Source organism: Apium graveolens, chromosome 5, assembly GCF_009905375.1.
Source record: "Apium graveolens cultivar Ventura chromosome 5, ASM990537v1, whole genome shotgun sequence".
In the NCBI taxonomy this organism is placed as follows: Eukaryota; Viridiplantae; Streptophyta; class Magnoliopsida; order Apiales; family Apiaceae; genus Apium; species Apium graveolens.
This window is the reverse complement of record NC_133651.1, coordinates 6960292-6980742: the sequence shown is the minus strand read 5'-3', so window position 1 is coordinate 6980742 and position 20451 is coordinate 6960292. Positions and strand designations below refer to the sequence as shown.

General features: G+C 35.6%; 1 protein-coding gene and 2 pseudogenes across 1 annotated transcript; 2 read left to right on the top strand and 1 right to left on the bottom strand.

Annotated features, from left to right (window-relative positions):
* Positions 1-3380: 3380 nt before the first annotated feature.
* LOC141659708 (putative calcium-transporting ATPase 7, plasma membrane-type) lies at positions 3381-14139 on the top strand (annotated as a pseudogene).
* Positions 14140-14170: 31 nt separating this feature from the next.
* LOC141659707 (calcium-transporting ATPase 10, plasma membrane-type-like) lies at positions 14171-15045 on the top strand (annotated as a pseudogene).
* A 1383-nt stretch (positions 15046-16428) lies between these two features.
* Positions 16429-18550, bottom strand: LOC141723472 (cyclin-D5-1-like). The gene is made up of 5 exons (XM_074525291.1): positions 17986-18550; positions 17800-17886; positions 17423-17717; positions 17199-17332; positions 16429-17123 (listed from the first exon to the last, which is right to left on the bottom strand). The coding sequence occupies exons 1-5, from the start codon at positions 18199-18201 to the stop codon at positions 16893-16895; spliced, it is 963 nt and encodes a 320-aa protein (XP_074381392.1). The 5' UTR covers positions 18202-18550; the 3' UTR covers positions 16429-16892.
* Between the last annotated feature and the right edge of the window lie 1901 nt (positions 18551-20451).

Here is a 20451-nt window from a genome sequence, read left to right as displayed (position 1 = left end):
GCGCATTTTATTGGTCAAAAACTGGCTCACCTGACATACTTCCACCAAAAGCAAGAAAGATGCCCAGTAGGTCAAAGAAGCATCGGAGGAAAGAGCAAGGGGAGAAGGGAGCGGGACAAAAATTGGGGGAAAAGGAATGTTGATGCATTGTAAAAGTATTTAAAGGTTGGACCCAATAAAACAACTTGTAAAATAAGCGCTGAAGAGATTTCTGAGACACAGACAGATAGCTGAAATTAAGAAAGTACATAGTGAGGTAGTAAAGACACAAACATTAGTTAATGTAACAATGGTGTAATTTATATTTGTTGTTAACTTGTACATGTTGGACATTTAATGAATATTTTTAAATAAATAATATTAAAATGGAGATTTGTAACTGGTCTGAAAATTTTATTAGGTCAGTTTATTTTTTAAATTTTGTGTCCATATTCATTTTGTAATAAATAATTGCTAGCAAACTTTTTGGGAGGCTTGTTTGGTGCTATGCATTTATTTTATAAGCTCCTCTTAGCATAAATAGATTTGTTTGTACTGGACAAAAGTCTTTCTCTCTCGTCATATTATTATTGCCTGCTATTTTAGTTTTTTTACTATATCCAATCTACATACCTACATAAATAAATATATATAGTTCTTATTCTTGTTCTTGCAAGAGACAGGGGAAGTGTCCAAATCTATATTTTAAAGAGAACGTGATCCGTGACGCAACCCAGAAAAATCCAGTACACACGTTTTAATTTCAATTTTTAATAACCGTAAAATATTATCTCTCAAAAATATCTATTTTTTACAAATATTTTAAAGCAATACACATGTGGATTCTTTTTTTGAAATGTTATTTATATCTTGCAGAGGACTAAAAGAGGAAAAAGTTTTTAAAAAAATAAAGTTAGAGCTTGTTGACGGAGGAATTTGGGAGCAATAAAGTTTGAGGTTTGTAGCCGGAATCAAGATCTATGACGGTGGTTCTTCGTCGGAAAACGTGAACAATAATCGTCGGTAACAATGAACAGTGTTCGTCGGAAGTATGAACAGCGTTTGGTGGTGGTGATTATTGGTGGCTGAGATTGCTTAGGATTAGTGGTGGCTCCTTTGCGCTATCGCTTCTGACCCCTTGCAATTTGCCTATATATCCCTATTTATAGGGAATCAAGCCAACGTAGTTCTTGGGGAACAAGAAACCTAATGGGCTTAGATCTCTTGTCCAAGGCCCAGTAGTAAACCTACTATAAACCGTCTTCTACTAGCTTTAGGAATGTCCGCCGATGACACTACTAGAAATCTGTTAATAGGCATCGCCCTTTAGACATCGGTTGTTGGTGCAACCGATGTAAAAGAGTACTATCAACATCGGTCCCAATAAATCGATGTCTATGATTTATATAGACATCGATTTGTAGTTCAACCGATGTCTAATGTAAGCTGAAAAAAAAGAACGCTAAATCAGCCCGTGTCTTTTCCTGTTTATATTTTAAGTAGTGTATATGTTCCCCCCCTCCAAATTTGTTTCCCCCCTTAGACAAATTCACTTCCCCCCAAATATTTCACCCACATTACCCCCAAATAAAAAATAAAAAACATAAAACTAAAAACTAAAAATATAAAACTAAAAACTAAAAAACATAACTCCCACATTCTCTCACCCCGACTCTCTCAACCACTCTCACTACTCTCCAACGAACTCTCACTACTCTCACTACTGAAGTAATCGAAGCCATTTGAAGCTCACAATCGAAGTCACAAACTGAAAGAATCGAAGCTACTAGGTTTGAAGCTCACAATCGAAGCTCAATTGAAGCTCCAATCGAAGCTAGGGTGGAGTCGAAGCTGGGTTTGAGCCGAAGCTAGGTTTGAGTCAAATTGAAGCACCAACTCCTTTGCTCTGGGTTTGGTAAGCTCTCTATGAACCCTAATTTTGTTCGAACTTGTTTAGTTGGGGATTTTACAAATTGGGGATTTTAAAAATTGGGGATTTTTGGACCAATTAGGTATGATATTGTATGGTATGATATTGTATGTATAAATTAGGTATGATGTTGTATGGCATTATATTGTATGTATCTGGATGTCTTTATCTTTATATGATGTGTATGATATTGTATGTTTTTTCTTTTTTAAAGTGATAAATGTATGATATTGTATGTTTGTCTTTATATTGAATGTTTGTTAACTTCTTTTGGTTCTGAAAATTTAATGATAGTGTTTGTTCTATTGGTTTTGTGTATAAATTTTGGTTTTGGTCTTTATATGTTATTGGTTTTGGTATGCTGCATAGTGTGAAGCCAACTTTATATTTAAAAACATCACCGACAACTTAAGTTTAGGACTCACAATTGCAATGTTTCACTTTTGCTCTAAAAAGTAACAGACTTCCATGGATTTCTTTTTTTTTTCAAATTTGCCTTTACTCTTTTCCTTGTGTACTAAATTACTTGAATTCATAGCTAATTACTTGTGCACCTTGACTTGAACACATAGATAATGTAATTATTTTTATAATTTTCTTTTTGTAAATCTGTATTGTTATCATTAGTAGTGTACTAGTGTGAATTGATAAATGCATCCTTTATTAGTAGTGTAGTAGTGTCATGTTTTGTGTCTTGTTTTATGTCCTGCATCTAACCTAATAAGAATTATAATTATAAATTAAATACACAATTACACCAAGTAAGTTAATCATATATTAAATTATCTCGATATATTTTTAAACAAAATAACATGAGTAACAATTGTTGTAAATAATGTGTAAGCTATGTAGTTGTTTAGTATTTGATATTGAACTTATAATCAGGTGTATGTGTCTATATATGGATAAATCATGGATGCGGGCTGATAGGGATTCATTAGAGTATGAGATCGGGGTTGAAAACTTTCTAATATATGCCAAAGAAAACGGTAAAGATCCTAAACTAATACCCTGTCCATGTGCACGTTGCTGTAATTTCAAAAAGTTCTCTGTGAAAATCATTAGAGGTCATTTGTATGAAAAGGGCTTTAGTTTGGGGTATGTAAACTGGATTTGGCATGGGGCTAGTGCCAAATTCTAGGTCATCTGCCGCTAGCACAATGCCGACTCCCTCTTCGGTGAATATAGAAGAGAATATTGAAGAAAATATTGGGGCATCAGAAGTAGGTGATATTTGTGAAGCAGCATATAATCGGGGTAATTTGGGTGATGATTGTGATAAAGATTCAGATGAGTTCAAGCGGTTTTTGGCCGATGCTGAGCAACCGTCATCAGAAGCGCTTTACTGCACTTGAAGAAGCCTTAGTGGGGTAATGCAGTACTATCAATATATATATATATATAATTTATATTTATGATTTTTTGGGTTTGACATTACCGGTTCCCTTGTACAGAGCCATTAGATCTTATAATGCACAAAGGAAATGAAATTCTTATCGAAGGTATGCTTTAATTGACATTTTCGATTGAATGTAACGATTTACAAGTTCAGAATCTGCATTTGCGCTAATTTTTGCAATGTTTTATGGCTTCGTGTAATTTTCACAGTGGGGAGTTAAGTGTCGGAAGTCATAAACAAAAGAGCAGCTGGATGAAGTGCGGTTCGAGACTCTTCAGTATATCCAAGAATTTGTGTAGTCGATGATGATCGACCATGATGACCGACCACATTACTCTGCCTTTATTTCAATGCCTTCTATCGAATGATCTTTGAACTTTATTTTGGGTACTTGTAATGTTATGTTGGTACTTATAACTATTGGTTTGTGTTGATCTAGACTAGCTAGTTGGAATATAGGGGATAATTAGTAAATATAGTAGCTAAGTTATTCTGGAATGTTGTGGATTGTGGATGTTGCGATTTGTAGTTTAATTTTGTTGGTCGAATGTAGCAATGGCACAGAGCTAAGGTATTATATAGTTGCGACCATTTTTGGGTCTGCTTTTAATATTTTTTGGTTTTTTTTTGCAATTGGATTTGAATTTGCTTGAGGTTTGTTTAATTTGGCTAGTTAAATTTACAAACATAACACATCAGACAAAAACCTAAAAACTGATGTCTATAGTAAGAAAAAACATCAGTTGAATTGTTTGTATCTACAGAAAAATGATGTCTTTAATAACCTTTAACATTAGTTCTTTTCTTTATATTTGGAAAAAACTGATGTAATAAACACACAATAACAGCGAAAAGTAATTATTCTAACTGATGTTAAAGGTTATACACAACGGCTAAAAACTGATGTCAAAACCGATGTCTATATGGTAAAAAAACTGTACACATTTTACATCAGTTAGTCACCATTGTGTATAAAGGTTCTTACATCGGTTAGCTAAAGTGGACTGATGTCTATAGAAATCTTTCACATCGCTTTTTTACATGCAGCCGTTGTAAAAGTCTACACCCCACACGTCAAGGCTTAAGAAACTGATGTCTATACTAGTTTTTAACATCGTTTTTCTACCGTGACTGATGTAAAATAGAGTAATAGACATTAGTTTGAGTGAGAAAAATGATGTAAATGCATGTAAACACCTTGTGTATTATATGTTTAACTTGCCTAAAATCTCTAATTTTACCAATATGCAAAACCTACTGACAGCTTCTACTTGTAAATTATAGTTAATACATCAGTCAGTTTAACAAAAATGATGTGTAAAGATATCTTTTACATCAGTTACTAACCGATGTCAAAAAGTGGGACTTTTCTCTATACCGAAGAAGACATCGGTTCCATTTTTTTCAGACAACGGCTAATAACTGATATCTATTGACATATTTCTAGTAGTGTGAGACCCAACCACAAAGGCCCAAGGCTCGTTCACGGCTTCAAAACTTCACGAATAAGGCATCTCCCTGACCAAGGATAACCCTCCGCTACCAGCTGTTTCTCTAGTCCGCGGACGCAGGTATAGTCGTGGTTCACCCCAAATGTTGGACGCATCCTTGTCCCCCGGATAAGGAGCCCCTACCAGATTGTAGGACCAGTGATCCCAAGCTTTTGGGTGCAAAGTGCAGGATACTCTGAAGTCTCCTAACGAGGACACTCGCTGACTACAGAGACAGAGCTCCCAAAGCACATACCATAATTTACCCCACATCCCCAATGAGGACACACATTGACTACAGGAGGAGGCCTTCCGTCCAGGCATACCCCTGGAGGTCTCTGACCACGGACACCGCCTTCCCGTGGTTGCATTACATGAAGGAGTTCTTCAATAGAGTACCTGCAGCAAATACGTTAGTAATAATCATCTCCATCTTCCATGAATCCTCCAGAAAACCTGTCCAAACAACCAAGTTAATATCTCATCAAGCTATACTTAGGGCGCGCCCTACATCTAACATATGTTCAGGGAATCTTCTTACAAAACAGGGTGCGCCTTCCTCTTCCTATGAGGGTGCGCCCTTTAATATCCCTGCTTTACATTCAATCAACAGCCTCTTTACTTATCTCACACATAGGGTGCGCCTTTCCTTTTTTAAAGGGCGACCCTAATTACTTGTCATAAGGTAACTTACCTTGGTTTATCCTTAATTACAGGCATTTATATCTCAATTTTGACCACATTATCTGATTTTGACCCAAATAGAGTTTATACCAAATTTCAGACATAACAGAGCTCAAGGTGAGGCATCAGCTCAAGGTGAATAACAACAAAAGAGAAAGAGGGGAATGTCATCCAATAAAAGAAATGTGCAGGTCTTGGAACCACCACCAAAGGTACCAGAAGTTGATGTTTGTGTGTACACAAGTGCTAAAGTTACGAAAACATACTTCTCAACTGTTTGTGATTCTACCGTTAAAATTTCAAGTTCAAATTCTCTACCTCCAAAGGTACCGATTTTATGTTCAAAGCTACCACCTCCAAAGACTCCGGTATCAAGTTCATAGCCGTCAGTTTCAACCTTGAAGACTTTCAATATGAGGTCAAGAATGATTCGTAGTTCCAATAAGCCATGAGCAATTTAAGTGTCTAATTTTGTTTGTCAATTACTTTTGTACTACCTTTAATTCAATTTGTGTAGTTTGAATGTTGCAATTTAAGTATCTAAATTTTTTTTGAATGTATGAATGATGTATTTAGGACAACTAATTCAAGTATCACTTTCTTGTTCATTTTCACTACATTTATTTGATTTTTAGTTTTGATTCAATTTGAACTATATAAGCATAAGAAGGTTGAAACATAAATTCATTCAAAATCATAAACTCAATATTTCAATTAAGAAGCACATTACAATCTCATTTGACTAGACTAATTAATCCACATAAAATCAAAAAAATAAAAAATTTATCAATGCCAACTAAAACTCAAGCTTTTTAATGTGTATGTTCTTTATTTTCAACCGGTCTTTTACTTATCCAACCTCTATTTTCTCAAGAACTTCGATTTCTTCAATTCTAGCTTCCAACATAGCTACCTTGATACTTTTAAAAAATATTACTTTATTCTTCAAAAGTGAATGATCACAAGATTTGTTTGTCATGACATAATTATCTTCATCATATCACCGAAAAAAGTCACAATACTTATATTTATCCTTGTATAATGGGCATCCAAAAAACCTTGAGAATTTACCAAAAATACCAACTTTTCTGATTTTTTTTGCGATTTTACTATCTTTTGATTTTTTTTTGCAAAAATACGGAATCAACCATAATCAACCAAAAATCAACCAGATATGCAACTAGTTGAATAAAGTTTTTTTGGTTGATAAGAGGTTGCATGTAGTTGCAGAAACCCGTCAAAGTTGCATCCAGTTGATTCCAGTTGCCAAAAAATCGTATTTTTGCAAAAAAAATTGAAAAATAGTATTTTTGCAAATTAAAAAGTATTTTTCCAATTTTTTTGTAAAAATGACAATATTTTTGCAAAAATGTTTTTAGTGTTGTATTTTTCAAAAAAGCCCAAAAACCTTCGCCCTCGACTATTTGATTTAGTGAGGTCCAAATAGAGATGCAGAAAAAGTCCGGGCCCGAAAATCTGGTCCGGCCCGATCCGGTCAAAACCCGGTCAAGCCCGGCCCGGTCCCGACCCGGGCTTAGGGCCTCGACGGGCCCTATATTTTTAGGCAAAGTCCGGCCCGGCTCGGGTCGGTTAAAAGCCCGGGCTTTGGCCCGACACGATTAAAAACCCGAAAAAACCCGATTAAAATCTGATTATTCTAATATATTTTCTTATATATTTATGAATTTATATTTACTATAAATATAAATAATACTTTAAACACATATATATTTACATACTCGTGATTAATAATAATATTTATATAATTTGTTGCAGGAATAATGAAAGAAAATATAGTAAGTACACTATATATATTTGGATAATATTTGATAAAACATATTATTCTATAAACATGTTTACTTTTTGCCGAACTTAAATATTTTTAACGAATTAATATTTTCATAAAATATTCCATGCAAACTAATAAATTTTCACGATGATCTAGTTGCTAACATATGTAGTCTTTAGAATCTCTAATAAAACTCGATCTGATTTAAATTAGAAAAAAACCGGTCTGATCCGATCCGGCGCGGAAAAAAACCCGATTATGTCCGCCTCGAGGGCCCAAACGGGCTCTGACATTTTCAGGAAGTCCGGCCTGACCCGACCCGGCCAGGTCAAAGTCAATGTCCGAAAAAGTCCGGCCTGGTCAAAGTCCGGGCTTTTTAAGACCCGGTTAAAGTCCGGTCCGACGGGCTTTTTGCGCATCTCTAGGTCCAAATCGGACATTCAAATCTGCATTTGCAAACACTTTCAAAGCCACCCTTGGGCTCATTATGCTATTACTTTCGCTTGATTTCATCATCGACCCGTTAAATATTTTTCCCTAATTTATATTATGAACTCTAATACAATATATAGATATAGTTTTGTGTATTCAAAAATGTTAACGATTATATTCTGATCATATGTTTATTTTTCATTTGTTTTCGTTATTTAACCTTCTCTTTTTGTGTACAAATCAACCGGTTACATGTCAAAAGCGATTGATCACGTAAGCATGATATCAGTCAGAATATACTTAATTGGAAAACTGATTTGTGAAATATTTTCTTGATGGACCTGTGAAATAAAATTGGAATAGTTGAGGAATGTATCAATATATTTTCTCATTAATTTATAGATGTTTTCTAACTGTATATGTGTTATTTCATTATTTCCTAGTTGTTTTTTGCGAGCAGTTTCTAGTTATTTTTAAATTTTATTTATTTATTATGTTTTGTTAAATAAAAAACAGATTTACGTCCTGAAAGATGTGTTATCGAAAAATATAAACATGGCAGATATTTTTATGTTTTGATTTCTAATTCAAATCAGGTACTAGGCATTTTTCCATAATTAATGCTCAGCTTTAATCATTTTTCATCTTTCTGTTATATTAATTTTAGTTGTACCTTGAATTAGTGTGGAATAGAAATGATAATTTGTACCCATAGCCTTCAATTTGATTGGGTTTAATCGAATTTGAAATTTTAGGATTCATATTTGAATTTTATTTCCAAAACCTAATAATTCTCAGGTTATGTATAAATACTGCTTTTATCTAACCTAACCCAATCCAAAACCCGAAAACTGAACTAATATGTTCAAAGATTTGAATAAATAGAAAAGAAAATCCGGCAAAAAAACTGATATAGGCATAAAATGTCCATATATGAAATGAGCTACTTCCTGGGGATATTATACTGACATCTTGCTATGGGATCAAGCCCCTGCAGATGGCCTCTTTGTGTCAGGTATTTGAATATGCTACGTAATTGATGAATGAAGTCTGACAGGAGAAAGGAAGCCTGTGCATGTTAACAGAAAAAGATAGGAGATACTATCTCATGTAAATAATTTACCTTTTTGTATATTGAGTGTGTCAGCCAATTTAAATAGGCCAGGAGAAGTACAGATAGAATTTTACAGATTACAATTAAATCTAGTATTGCTATATCTGATCCTACAGACGTGGGTAGTATTTATCTGATAAGAAGATTTGCGTTACAATAACTTGGATATACATCTAATAGCTACAATACAGTAGTTTAGACCTAGTCTTTGTTAATGTAGTCTGCGGATATTCAACTGTTACGCCCCCTCAAGATGGAGGCTCCATTGGTGACTCCAAGCTTGGATCGTATGAAAGTAAAACCTTGACGAGGAAGAGGCTTAGTAAGAATGTCAGCCCATTGATCTTTTGTATTCACATGATTCACTTTAAGAGTTCCATCTGCTACCCGTTCACGAACAAAATGATAATCCAGTGAAATATGTTTCATGCGGGAATGAAAAACTGGATTGGAGCTTAAGTACGTAGCTCCTGTATTATCGCAATAGATGGTAGGAGGAGATTTGAGGGAAACATTTAATTTCTTGAGTAAGTTTCTGATCCATAAGATTTCAGAAGCAGCATTTGCAATGGCTTTATATTCAGCCTCTGATGATGAACGAGAAACAGACTTTTGTTTAGATGACTTCCAAGAGATTGGATTGGCTCCTAAATAAAGTATATAGCCAATAGTAGACCTTCCAGTGTCCCGTTCTCCCCCCCAATCGGAATCACTAAAAGCACTTAAATTAAGACTGGAGTTTTTATGCAGGTAAAGACCATAGTGAATGGTACCTTTTAGATAGCGAAGCACACGTTTCAGAGCACTCTAGTGCGTTTCAGTTGGAGCATGCATGAATTGTGATAATCTGTTGACAGCATAGCTGACATCTGGACGTGTGATTGAAAGGTATTGTAGTCCACCTACAAGCTGACGATATGGTGTTGGGTCGACAGATGCAGTACCATCACAATGAACAAGAGTGGCAGAAGAACACATGGGCGTTGTGGTTTCTTTTGCACCGGCCATTTGGTGTTGAGAGAGAAGATCAGATATATGTCTGGCCTGAGATAAAAATATGCCATCATTTGTGGAAATGACTTCAACTCCGAGAAAGTTGTTGAGAGTTCCAAGATCTTTCAGAGAGAATTTTTTATCCAGCTGCTGAATAAAGTTGTTAATGAATGATGAATTGTTCCCCGTAATCACAATATCATCCACAAGAAAAATTGTTGTACCATTCAAGGAGTATATAAAGAGAGATGCATCAGCTATGGAATTCCGGAAGCCAATTTCGAGCAAGAAACTCCTGAGTTCTTTGTACCAAGCACGAGATGCTTGTTTGAGGCCGTATATTGCCTTGCGCAATCGACATATATGATGTGGATAAGAAGTGTGAATAAACCCAGGAGGTTGTAACATGTAAACTTCATCTTCAAGCGTGCCATTTAGAAACACATTATTTATATCAAGTTGCCGGAGATCCCAACCACGAGACAATGCAATGCTGAGAATAATACGAACCGTGGCAGGTTTTGTAACTGGACTGAAAGTTTCGGAATAATCAACCCCAGGTCTCTGTTGGAATCCTTTCGCAACTAACCTTGCTTTAAACTTCTGCACAGATCCATCTGGATTTCTTTTAATTCGAAATACCCATTTAGAGGCAACAACATTCTGATTGTTGTATGGCACAAGATCCCAAGTACCATTACGAATTAGCGCGTCAAACTCAGAGGACATAGCAAGGCGCCATTTAGGGTCTTTTAATGCTTGAGAGATACATGTTGGTTCAAGTGATGTTGGCATTGGGTGAGATGTGGTGTAATTGACAAATGAGTTGTTGAAATAACGAGAGTTTGGCCTTCTAAGTCGAGCCGGTTTAGGACTATCTTGTTGGTGCAAAGCTGGAGTAGGAGTATTAGAAGAGTGTATATCTGATGAAGGTTCAGATATTATAACTGGGGAGGTTGGTGTGGAGCGCTGAGTTATCGGAGAGGGGACATCATTGTTAGGGTCAGAAAATGTTATTGGAGAATTTGGAGAAGATGGTGGAAGCATTGAATTCTCAACATGAGGTGAAGGTGTATAAGAATATTGGTTATCTGTTAATGTACTGGAAGCCAAGAGATCTCTGGTGGAATTAGCCGCTGCAAGAGAAGAACATGTTGATGTATTCTGCATTGGAAAAATGTTTTCAACAAAACGAACATGCCTAGAAAAATAAAGCCGATTAGTTTTAGTATCAAAACATTTGTAAGCTGACTTGTCAGGAGAGTAGCCCAGGAATAAGCAAGGAGTGGAATTTGGATGAATTTTGGAAGGTGCATATGGACGCAACCAGGGGTAACATAAACATCCGAACACTTTAAGTCGATTATAATTAGGTGGTCGACCAAAAAGGTTCTCAAATGAGCTGCAAAAATTATGCGACTTAAGGGGCATCCTGTTGATTAAATAAACAGCCGCAAGAAAAGCATGGGACCAAAAATGTAGTGGTAAAGAAGCATGATGAAGTAAAGTCAAACCAGTTTCCACAATATGGCAATGACGACGCTCAGCATGTCCATTATGCTCAGGTGTGTGTGCTGGTGTAGTAAAATGAGATATCCCAAGGGAAGTAAAAATATTTCGAAGAGCAACATATTCCCCCCCCCCCCGTTATCTGAGTAAACTGAGATAATTGGCAGCTGAAAAATTTTTTCCATGACATTTTTAAATTGCAAGAACACTTGTTTGACATCAGATTTTTGTTTAAGAGGGTAAAGCCAAATATATTTGGTAAAATGATCAACAAATAAAATATAATATTTGTAATTATCAATAGAAGCAGTTGTAGGTCCCCATACATCAGTATAAATTAATTCAAGAGGCCTGGAACTAGTTAAAGAAGAAGTACCAAATGGTAGCTTATGGCTTTTATTACAAAGGCATGCATTACAGGAAAAATTAAAATTTGAAGGAATATGTTCCACTAATTTATTGGAAAGTAAAGTTGACCTAAGAACAGAGAAGGATGGATGACCAAGACGGTTGTGCCATGATGCAATTTGTGACAATTTTGTGATGTTTATTTGCGGAAGGATAGGATTCAATGCATAATATACATCATTCTTATTTTCCCCTTGCAGTAGAGTCTCCCCCGTTTTGAGATCTTTGACCTGAAATTTAGTAGGAAAGAATTCAACAGATACATGATTAGTGGAGCAAAGCTTAGCAACAGAAATCAAGTTTTGATTTAATGAAGGAACACAAAGAACATTGTTCAATTGAAGTGATTTTTTTGTGGAACATAATTGTGATGTGCCTGTATGTGTGATTTTCAGACCTGAACCATTGCCGATCAAAATTTCATCTGGACCACCATAATCAGTGAAGTTTGTGTATGCAGCAGGGTCATTTGTGATGTGATGAGATGCGCCAGTATCAAAAAGCCACTGTTGAGAAGGTTGAGAGTGTACAACAGTATTATTTGCCGTTGGAGATGGAGCTTGAATATCATTATCTTTGAGAAATTTAGCAAGTTGTCGGCATGCCTTGGTGCTATGATTAGGTCGTTGACAAAACTGACAATAGGTCGCTGGTCGATTGTTAAAGGACAACGGTTGTTGGCGGCTCCCCCAATTATTTTGAAAACGATTTCCACTTTGACGATTTGACGAGCTGAAGTTTGTGTTTTGACGAGAGCCAGTGTACATACGATGATTCGTGCCTCGTGAATTGTTACCATTTTTGTGAGTAAAATTTGCAGTAATGACTACGGGCTCAGGTTGTTTGATTTTAAGCCCTCTTTCAAAATCAGTTAGCTTTTCATGAAGTTCAATGAATGACATGGGAGAATCACGCATCTTTATTGCAGCACGGATGTCCTTGTAGTCGTCTCCAAGTCCCGCAAGAACATGAAGAACTAAATCATCGTCAGCAATTGGATGACCAGCAAGGGCGAGCTCATCAGCGGTGGATCGGACATCTTGAAGATATTCTGAAATAGTTCTAGAGTTGCATGGATTATCATGAAGATGACTTTTGAGGGAAATGATTCGAGACCTTGATTTGTTTGCAAAGAGTGTTAAGAGACGATCCCACATCTCTTTTGATGTCTCTGCAGTAGAAATAAGTGGCTGGATCGATTCATGGCAGCTTCCAAGAATTGCACTCAAAATAATTTTGTCTTGGCGATTCCAAATTGCGAATGCCGGATTCAATGTTCCATCTTTTTGAAGTTTGTTAGGAGGAGTAATTATGCCATCAATATAGCCTATGACGCCCAGTCCGATTAATGCAGATTGGAGTTGAGTGCGCCACACCAGGAAATTCGTCTGGGTCAATTTTGTGGGGAGATGAGTAGGTGCATTTACCTGAATAACTTGTGTGTCTGCTGCGACATTAACACTTGAGTCTGTTGTACTGGACGTAGCCATGATGAATTTGGTTTGTAGTTTTATGAAACTAGGAGTAATATTAGAATTGAAAGGATCAAATTAGGCTGTAAAGCGATACTGCTCTGATACCATAACAGGAAAAGATAGGAGATACTATCTCATGTAAATAATTTGCCTTTTTGTATATTGAGTGTGTCAGCCAATTTAAATAGGCCAGGAGAAGTACAGATAGAATTTTACAGATTACAATTAAATCTAGTATTGCTATATCTGATCCTACAGACGTGGGTAGTATTTATCTGACAAGAAGATTTGCGTTACAACAACTTGGATATACATCTAATAGCTACAATATAGTAGTTTAGACCTAGTCTTTGTTAATATAGTCTGCGGATATTCAACTGTTACATGTGACCGATGGTAATCCTTATTAGTTGTCCGGAACTAAGGTTCACGACGGCTCATGCAAGATGCTAGTTACCTTGAGAACTCAATGGGGTAAACTTATGGCAACTCTTAGTGAGGGTGGACATTATGAGACTCCGGTTCATGTAAAACTGAACGGTGTAGCAACTGTTATTGGTAAGATTGGCCTGTCCTAATGTGCTTTGCTACCGTGACATTCGCAGTACTTGTGCAAAAAAGGGTTACTCGAAAATTGCATGCAGGAACCTACTTGAGCTGGGGCGGGGATGATGTTTTGGAATTTGCTATAGCAGTTACTATTGTTGTTGTCTCTGTTCCTGAGGGTTTGCCTCTAGCTGTGACATTGAGTCTTGATTTTGCGATGCAAAAGATGATGAATGATAAAGCACTTGTCCGCACAATATACTGCAAAACTAGAGAATGTGGAATACTTAATGAGAATGGCATCACAATAGAAGGGCCATATTTCGTGAAAATAATCTTGAGGAATTGCATCCAAAATCCAGGAATTACTACAACTTATTACAAGACTTAATTAGAATTTTTTGAATATATGTATTCAGGTGATGGCACCATCTTTTCTATTAGATAAGCTTACACTGGTTAAGAATTTGAGAGCCACTTCTCATGAAGTTGTGGCAGGTACCGGTGATGGAACTAATGATGCACCAGCACTCCACGAAGCAGATATTGGACTTGCAATGGGAATTGCTGGAACTGAGGTTAGCATACACTCTTCGACCCATAAATGGACTTTCGAGTGAGGGAGAGTGTTACAACACTAATATAAGATCCTGGTAAGGACCATTCTCTTAAACTTTGAGGTTTTAGATGGACTGGTTCCTTACTTCCTTGACATTTACAGTTCTTTCTGATTTTTCCAGGGAGTGCTCTCCTTACAGCTGTTCAGCTTTTGTGGGTTAACATGATTATGGAAACATTGGGAGCTCTATCTTTAGCCGCTGAGCCTCCAAATGATGAACTAATGAAGAGAAATCCAGTTGGGAGGAAGGGATATTTTATTAGCTAGTAAATGTCATGATGAGGAATATTTTGGTAATCTATATTTCAGTTTCTCGTAATCGGGTATCTTCAGGCAAAAGGAACGGAAGCATTTAGGCTTGACGAGCCTAATTCTGATATGATACTTAACACGCTTATTTTTAACTCATTTGTCTTCTGGTAAATTGCAATTAATGCATGTAAATATGCTATTAAATTTGTAAAGCTTTTCATTTAATCAATGTTGGTTCTGGAACTGGACGTTTATATGTGTTGATTTAGCTGATTGTCCTGGTGTGGTGATGTTGAACAAAAGGCTGGTTTGCTGGCAATGACCAGTGAATTTGTAAAGTCTAGCTGACATTCTTTTTGCAATTTATACATTGCTTAAATTCATTTTGATGTTATTTTGCAGGTTTTCAATGAGAATATGAGATAAGCTCCCGAGAAATGGAAAGGATCGATGTATTTAAATTAAGGGTATACTAGAAAACAACGTTTTTGTGAGCGTTATGGTGCTACAGTCATATTTCAGATCATGATAGTTGAGTTGTTTGGTACATTTGCCAACACTTACCCCCTCACTTTAGGGAAATGGTTTTGTTGCATATTTATTGGAATTTTAAGCATGCCAATAACTGCAGGAGTTAAAATGATCCCAATTTCCCAGCTGATAACTGAAATAGAATGAAGTATGTATGCTTCCCTGCCATGAAATATGTAACAAGAAATAGCTGCTTCAGTTTTTTGGTATCTTTGGACACAGAGGATTGATCTCGGCTTGCGAAAAAGAATTCATATAAGCAATGCTTAGCTGCCAAGAAGAATGCAGGTGGTGTTGGTGTGATAGATCTTTTGTAGCATTTACGATGTTAGTAAAGCTAAAATCATAGCTCTTGGATTAAATAGAAAGTGTAAGACACTAAGCCTGAATACTTCAATTAGCTAAATAGCTTAACCCTGATTATCTTCACCTCCAAAGCTTACTTTTGAATTTAAAGAACGTAGCACCATCGATAGCTTGAGGCTCGAGCAACCCCCGCCTCCTGGATAAACAATCCTTCAAAGGAAGATCTCAATGCTAATGGTACAAATTTGAATTAACTACCCATGTATATGATTATGATCACAACTGTCTAAGTGGGGCTATAAATGTTTGGTATCAGAAACCGTGAAATGTTCTGTACATTGCCAGGCTGGTGAGCTATGATCACTATGGAGGCATGTGAAAGATGACCATGAAATGATCCTTCATGTGAGTTCTTCCTATCTGGAAACATTTATCAGAACCACTTTCTATACCACATAAACCGCCCATCCCAGAAAAAGAATCCGTTCGAGGGGGCATTCGAGTAGGGCAGGTGATGTATCTCCATTTGGAAGCATATTTATGATCCAAGACTTTCTTCAAAATGCAGAGATTATCTTTGTATTAGTTGTGATATAAAACTTATTTGAGACTAATGCTCTTACTTACCCCCAAGACTTTCATAATTTCGATTCCCATAATGATTTTCATGGCCTCTAAATGACCCCAAACACAACCAAGAATATAACAAGAACAATGAGTGAAAGGAGAAGAGAAAGGCTCCTGCCCCATTATCAAAAGCATCAGCCAACACTCAAACATATATTTGTAAACTTCTCAAACTTTTATGCACTTTTTGATGGTCCAAATAGAACACAAATGTGTAAAACAAAAACAACTCTTATATATCTTCAATCAATCCCCTTGTCTTTCAGCCTGTTGAAAGACAAAGGAAGCATCCATCCTCCTTTCAAAAAGTAATGTGCATATCAAGATAAATACACATTCTCCACATCAAACCAAAAATAAAAAATATATAGAAATTAAAGAAATCCAAAGCTGCTGATAGTAGATGAGCACTGGCAAAATTCATCAGTAAAGCAAAACACTACACTGAACAATCACTCACTATAAACAAACAGTCTTGAATGGCCTTGTCAACTTCTCTTTGGCCCTCAACTTCCTTCAAAATTGGCTTTTGGAGTACTTTGGTCATCTTCTTTACCTTATTACTATCTGCTATAAAGTTGTCCACTCATTTACTATTTACTAACTTTCACTGTTTGATTGGTTGTCATGGTCTTTGACAATTTTGTTGCTTGTTGGAAATTGAAGGCCTCATAAACTTCAAATCATACCATAATTTGGTAGATTTTTTTGAACTTAGTATGCAATCTGGCAGGTAGTTTAGAATAATAATCAGAGCATTTAACCAAACAATTTCAATCAAAGAACAGCATTCATCCTTCACCTATCTATTATTGCCGGAAAGTTCTTGTAGAAGGACCTTGTTTTTCAGAATGAACATTGTAGGCAAGCTTCCTCTTTGTGCCAACACCACCACCACTAAAGGAGACCGAAGATTTCTCATAAACATCATCGGAACTTAAATGTTTTAGCTGAAAATTAGTAGAAATCGAGGACTTGGGGGTTTTACATTTTTCCATCTCTAATTCCACCAATAAATTATGACAAGAAAATATGTGTTCCTGTTAACATATAATGTAGCATAAATTAAACATGTTCACCAACAAGAAGTTAAAACAAATAAGAAAAAAGCTCACTTTCTCAAGAGAACCCCAAGACTCAATTATATCAATCTTCAGCTCCATTACTGTTCTTGTTAATTGTTCATCACTGGCTGCCAAAACTGCAGCTGCAGCAATCACAGATGGTCTATGATCCATCAAGCTAGTCTCTGTATCAAACAAACAACAAAATGTTCAAATTAGCTCAACATTTCCTAATCTTATATTCAAAACTCGCGGTAAAGATATAAATGTTTAACCTTTAATGATAGATGAAACAGATTCCAAGGCTTTCGAAACCAAGTCAGTAGGAGGAGTACAGTATCCGAAGAACTTAGTAATGAAATAGTTGATAAACTCGAAAGGGGTAATTAGTCCCAACTTCCATTCCAAAGCATTCAATACAAGTAGCTCCATTCTCTGAATCATACTTCCCTCAAAATTGTATTCATCTACATAATATTCAGTCAATAATGGTACTTTTCTTTCTTCCATCTTTGCTGCCAAAGATAAGCATGCCACTGCCAATAATCTGATAGCCCATACTTTCTCATTCTTTATAAATCAAAAAATTAACATTCATTAGAATCTAAGCATCATAAAACACACACAAAGCAAGAAAGATAGAAATGTATACATCAATTGATCTTCTTGAGATAAACTGATCAAAATAAGTCAATGACAAATAAGCTGTTCTGATATGAAACCCAAAAATTGACCTTGTCTGCAAACACAAACACAAACAATAACAAAAACTTATCAATAACTATAGTAGATCGATCAAAGACAAGAAAATAAATAAACAAACAAATAGAAAACTAACAGTGAAAGTCCAGTTGATAGCATCCAAGCGAGCACATTTCAGTTTTCTTGAAGAATCAGATGAACCAAAATCAAAGGTGGTCTCTTTCTGAATCAATGTCTGAATATACTCATCATCTGACTGAGAAAAAGAGTTGAAATTATCATTCAAACAAGACTCATCTTCATGACAAAAAAGACTTGGCAAAGAACATGAAGTCTCAAAGATTTTCTTCATATTAACAAAACTATTTTTAAGCTCTGTACACCAAAATTTATCAATCAAGAAATGAAGATTGAGTAAAATAGCCAACAAGGTCTTCAAGATATAAAAAATATTATAAAATATATATATAATGTAAGATGGGGAGAGAGAAAAGAGTAGAAGAGATGTAGCGTTTTTAGTGCCGCCAAATAAAACGGATGGGATATAGGAGGGAGTTTGTGAGCGGTTATGAACAGTGTGTGTGAAGTTTATGGAATGTGTACAAAATCTATGAAATTATGTTCCGTACAAAGTGTAGTAATCTTCTGTAACTCCAAACGTTACGGGAATTTTGTTAGTAAGTGATCCTGTTTTTGTTAAGGTTGTGTGTAACTCACACTCATCGCATCTTTGAAGTAGTTAAGGTGAGTACCAGCCTGTCGCAACCCAAGCGTTCACACAACGTAAATGTTAATGTACAGTAACATGGGCTAATTGCTTTTTTTAACCATTCTTAACACCCATGGCCATATTAACGTACTATATTAGAGCATCTCCAAAGGGTATTCACTAAAATGATTAGCTAAAATAAATAAAATGTAATAATTATGTAAAAATTGTCCAATTTTTAATTCGATGAAGTTGATTATAACGATTTACTTTTTTTTTGAATAACGATTGACTATTTTTTAAAAATAGTATGTTGTTATTCTTTCAAGTTATGTAAATAAAAATAAATAGTAGATAAAATTTTAAAAATCTAAAAATATTATCTAAAATACTAGAACTCAGAATCTTTTATTTGGATGTAATATTATTCATAAAAAATGTGCGAAACTCAATATATAATAAATTTAAAAATTTCGACTAACGATTGAGTGATATTTTTTATACAAATTTTTAAATGAGTGACTCATTTGAGTCAGTTTTGTAATCATTGATGCACTTGATACATTTGGATGCCGTAAGTGATCTACTTGATAATTAATAATTATAGAGGACATTTTTTTACATAATATCTAAAATAATTATTTTAATTATGTTTATCACCTTTTTATCTAAAAGTTCTTACCTATTAGAGATGCTCTTAATTTTTTTTAAACGTTTTTTAACATCTACACACCTGCATGTGAATAAGGCCGTTCTAAAATTCACCACCACATCCTACAAGTCCTAAAATACACCAAGGGTTGACTCGGTTGGTTAAAAAGATGATAGTTATTCTCTTGGTCACAAATTTGAATACCACGGTAGGGGAATTTATGATTATATCTCCTGAACCGCAACATGTCGCTTAAGTGCTATTTATCTTGGTCTACGTGATTTGCAGGCTATTGCGTGAGCCCGTAGGATTTACTCAATGCGTACCCGAAGGGCAGCGGCTGCGGGTTCCCTACGATAAAAAAAAGTTTACCAATAAAGTTTTTGTTACGTACTGATTCTCAATGATCAGAAGAAGCTCAGGATCTGGCTGTTCGGGTGTCATCAGTATTTGATGTGTCGTCAGGATTTGACACATCATCAGCATTTGGATGTCATCAATATCTGGAGACAATCAGCTTAGAAGATTTGTTTTGTTCCTTATATTGTGGAATAGATTTCTTTAACGTCTGAGTTATAGGACTTTATCTATTCAGTTGAAGATATGTATCAGTTTCGGTTAGTTTTTGATAATGCATATCCTAGATTGTTTAGTTGTAGTTGTGTAATACATAAACACAGTTCAGGTCATCATATAGTGAAACTAACTTGAGCATTATACGACCTAGCAGCTCTCAAGAACATCAGTATTTCTTGAGAGAGTTTTGTAACAGTTTTTATCATAAATATAAAAAGCTGTTATATTTTATTACTTGTTCGAAACATTTATATAATTGTATCCAACCCCCTTAAACAATTATATTTTTACTGGGCAATAATTGGTATCAGAGCGGACTGATAATTCACTATCAGAATCGATCTAAACATGTCTCTGAACAAGTATGAAAGTATCAAAATTCCCATTCTGAAGAAGGCTGAATATCCTACATGGAAAGTGAAGATGTTCATGCACTTGGAAGCTACAGATCCAGACTATCTCGATGTAATCAATGATGAACCTTGCAAGCCAATAAAATTGGTACCTGCAACTCCTATTGTTGATGAACATCTCCAACTGAAGGAGAAAAGTGAATGGACACCAGAAGAGAAAGTTGTTGTACTGAAAGATGCAAAGGTAAGAAATATTTTGCATAACAGTCTTGATTCTGTGATGTCAAACAGGGTTATAGCCTACAAGACTGG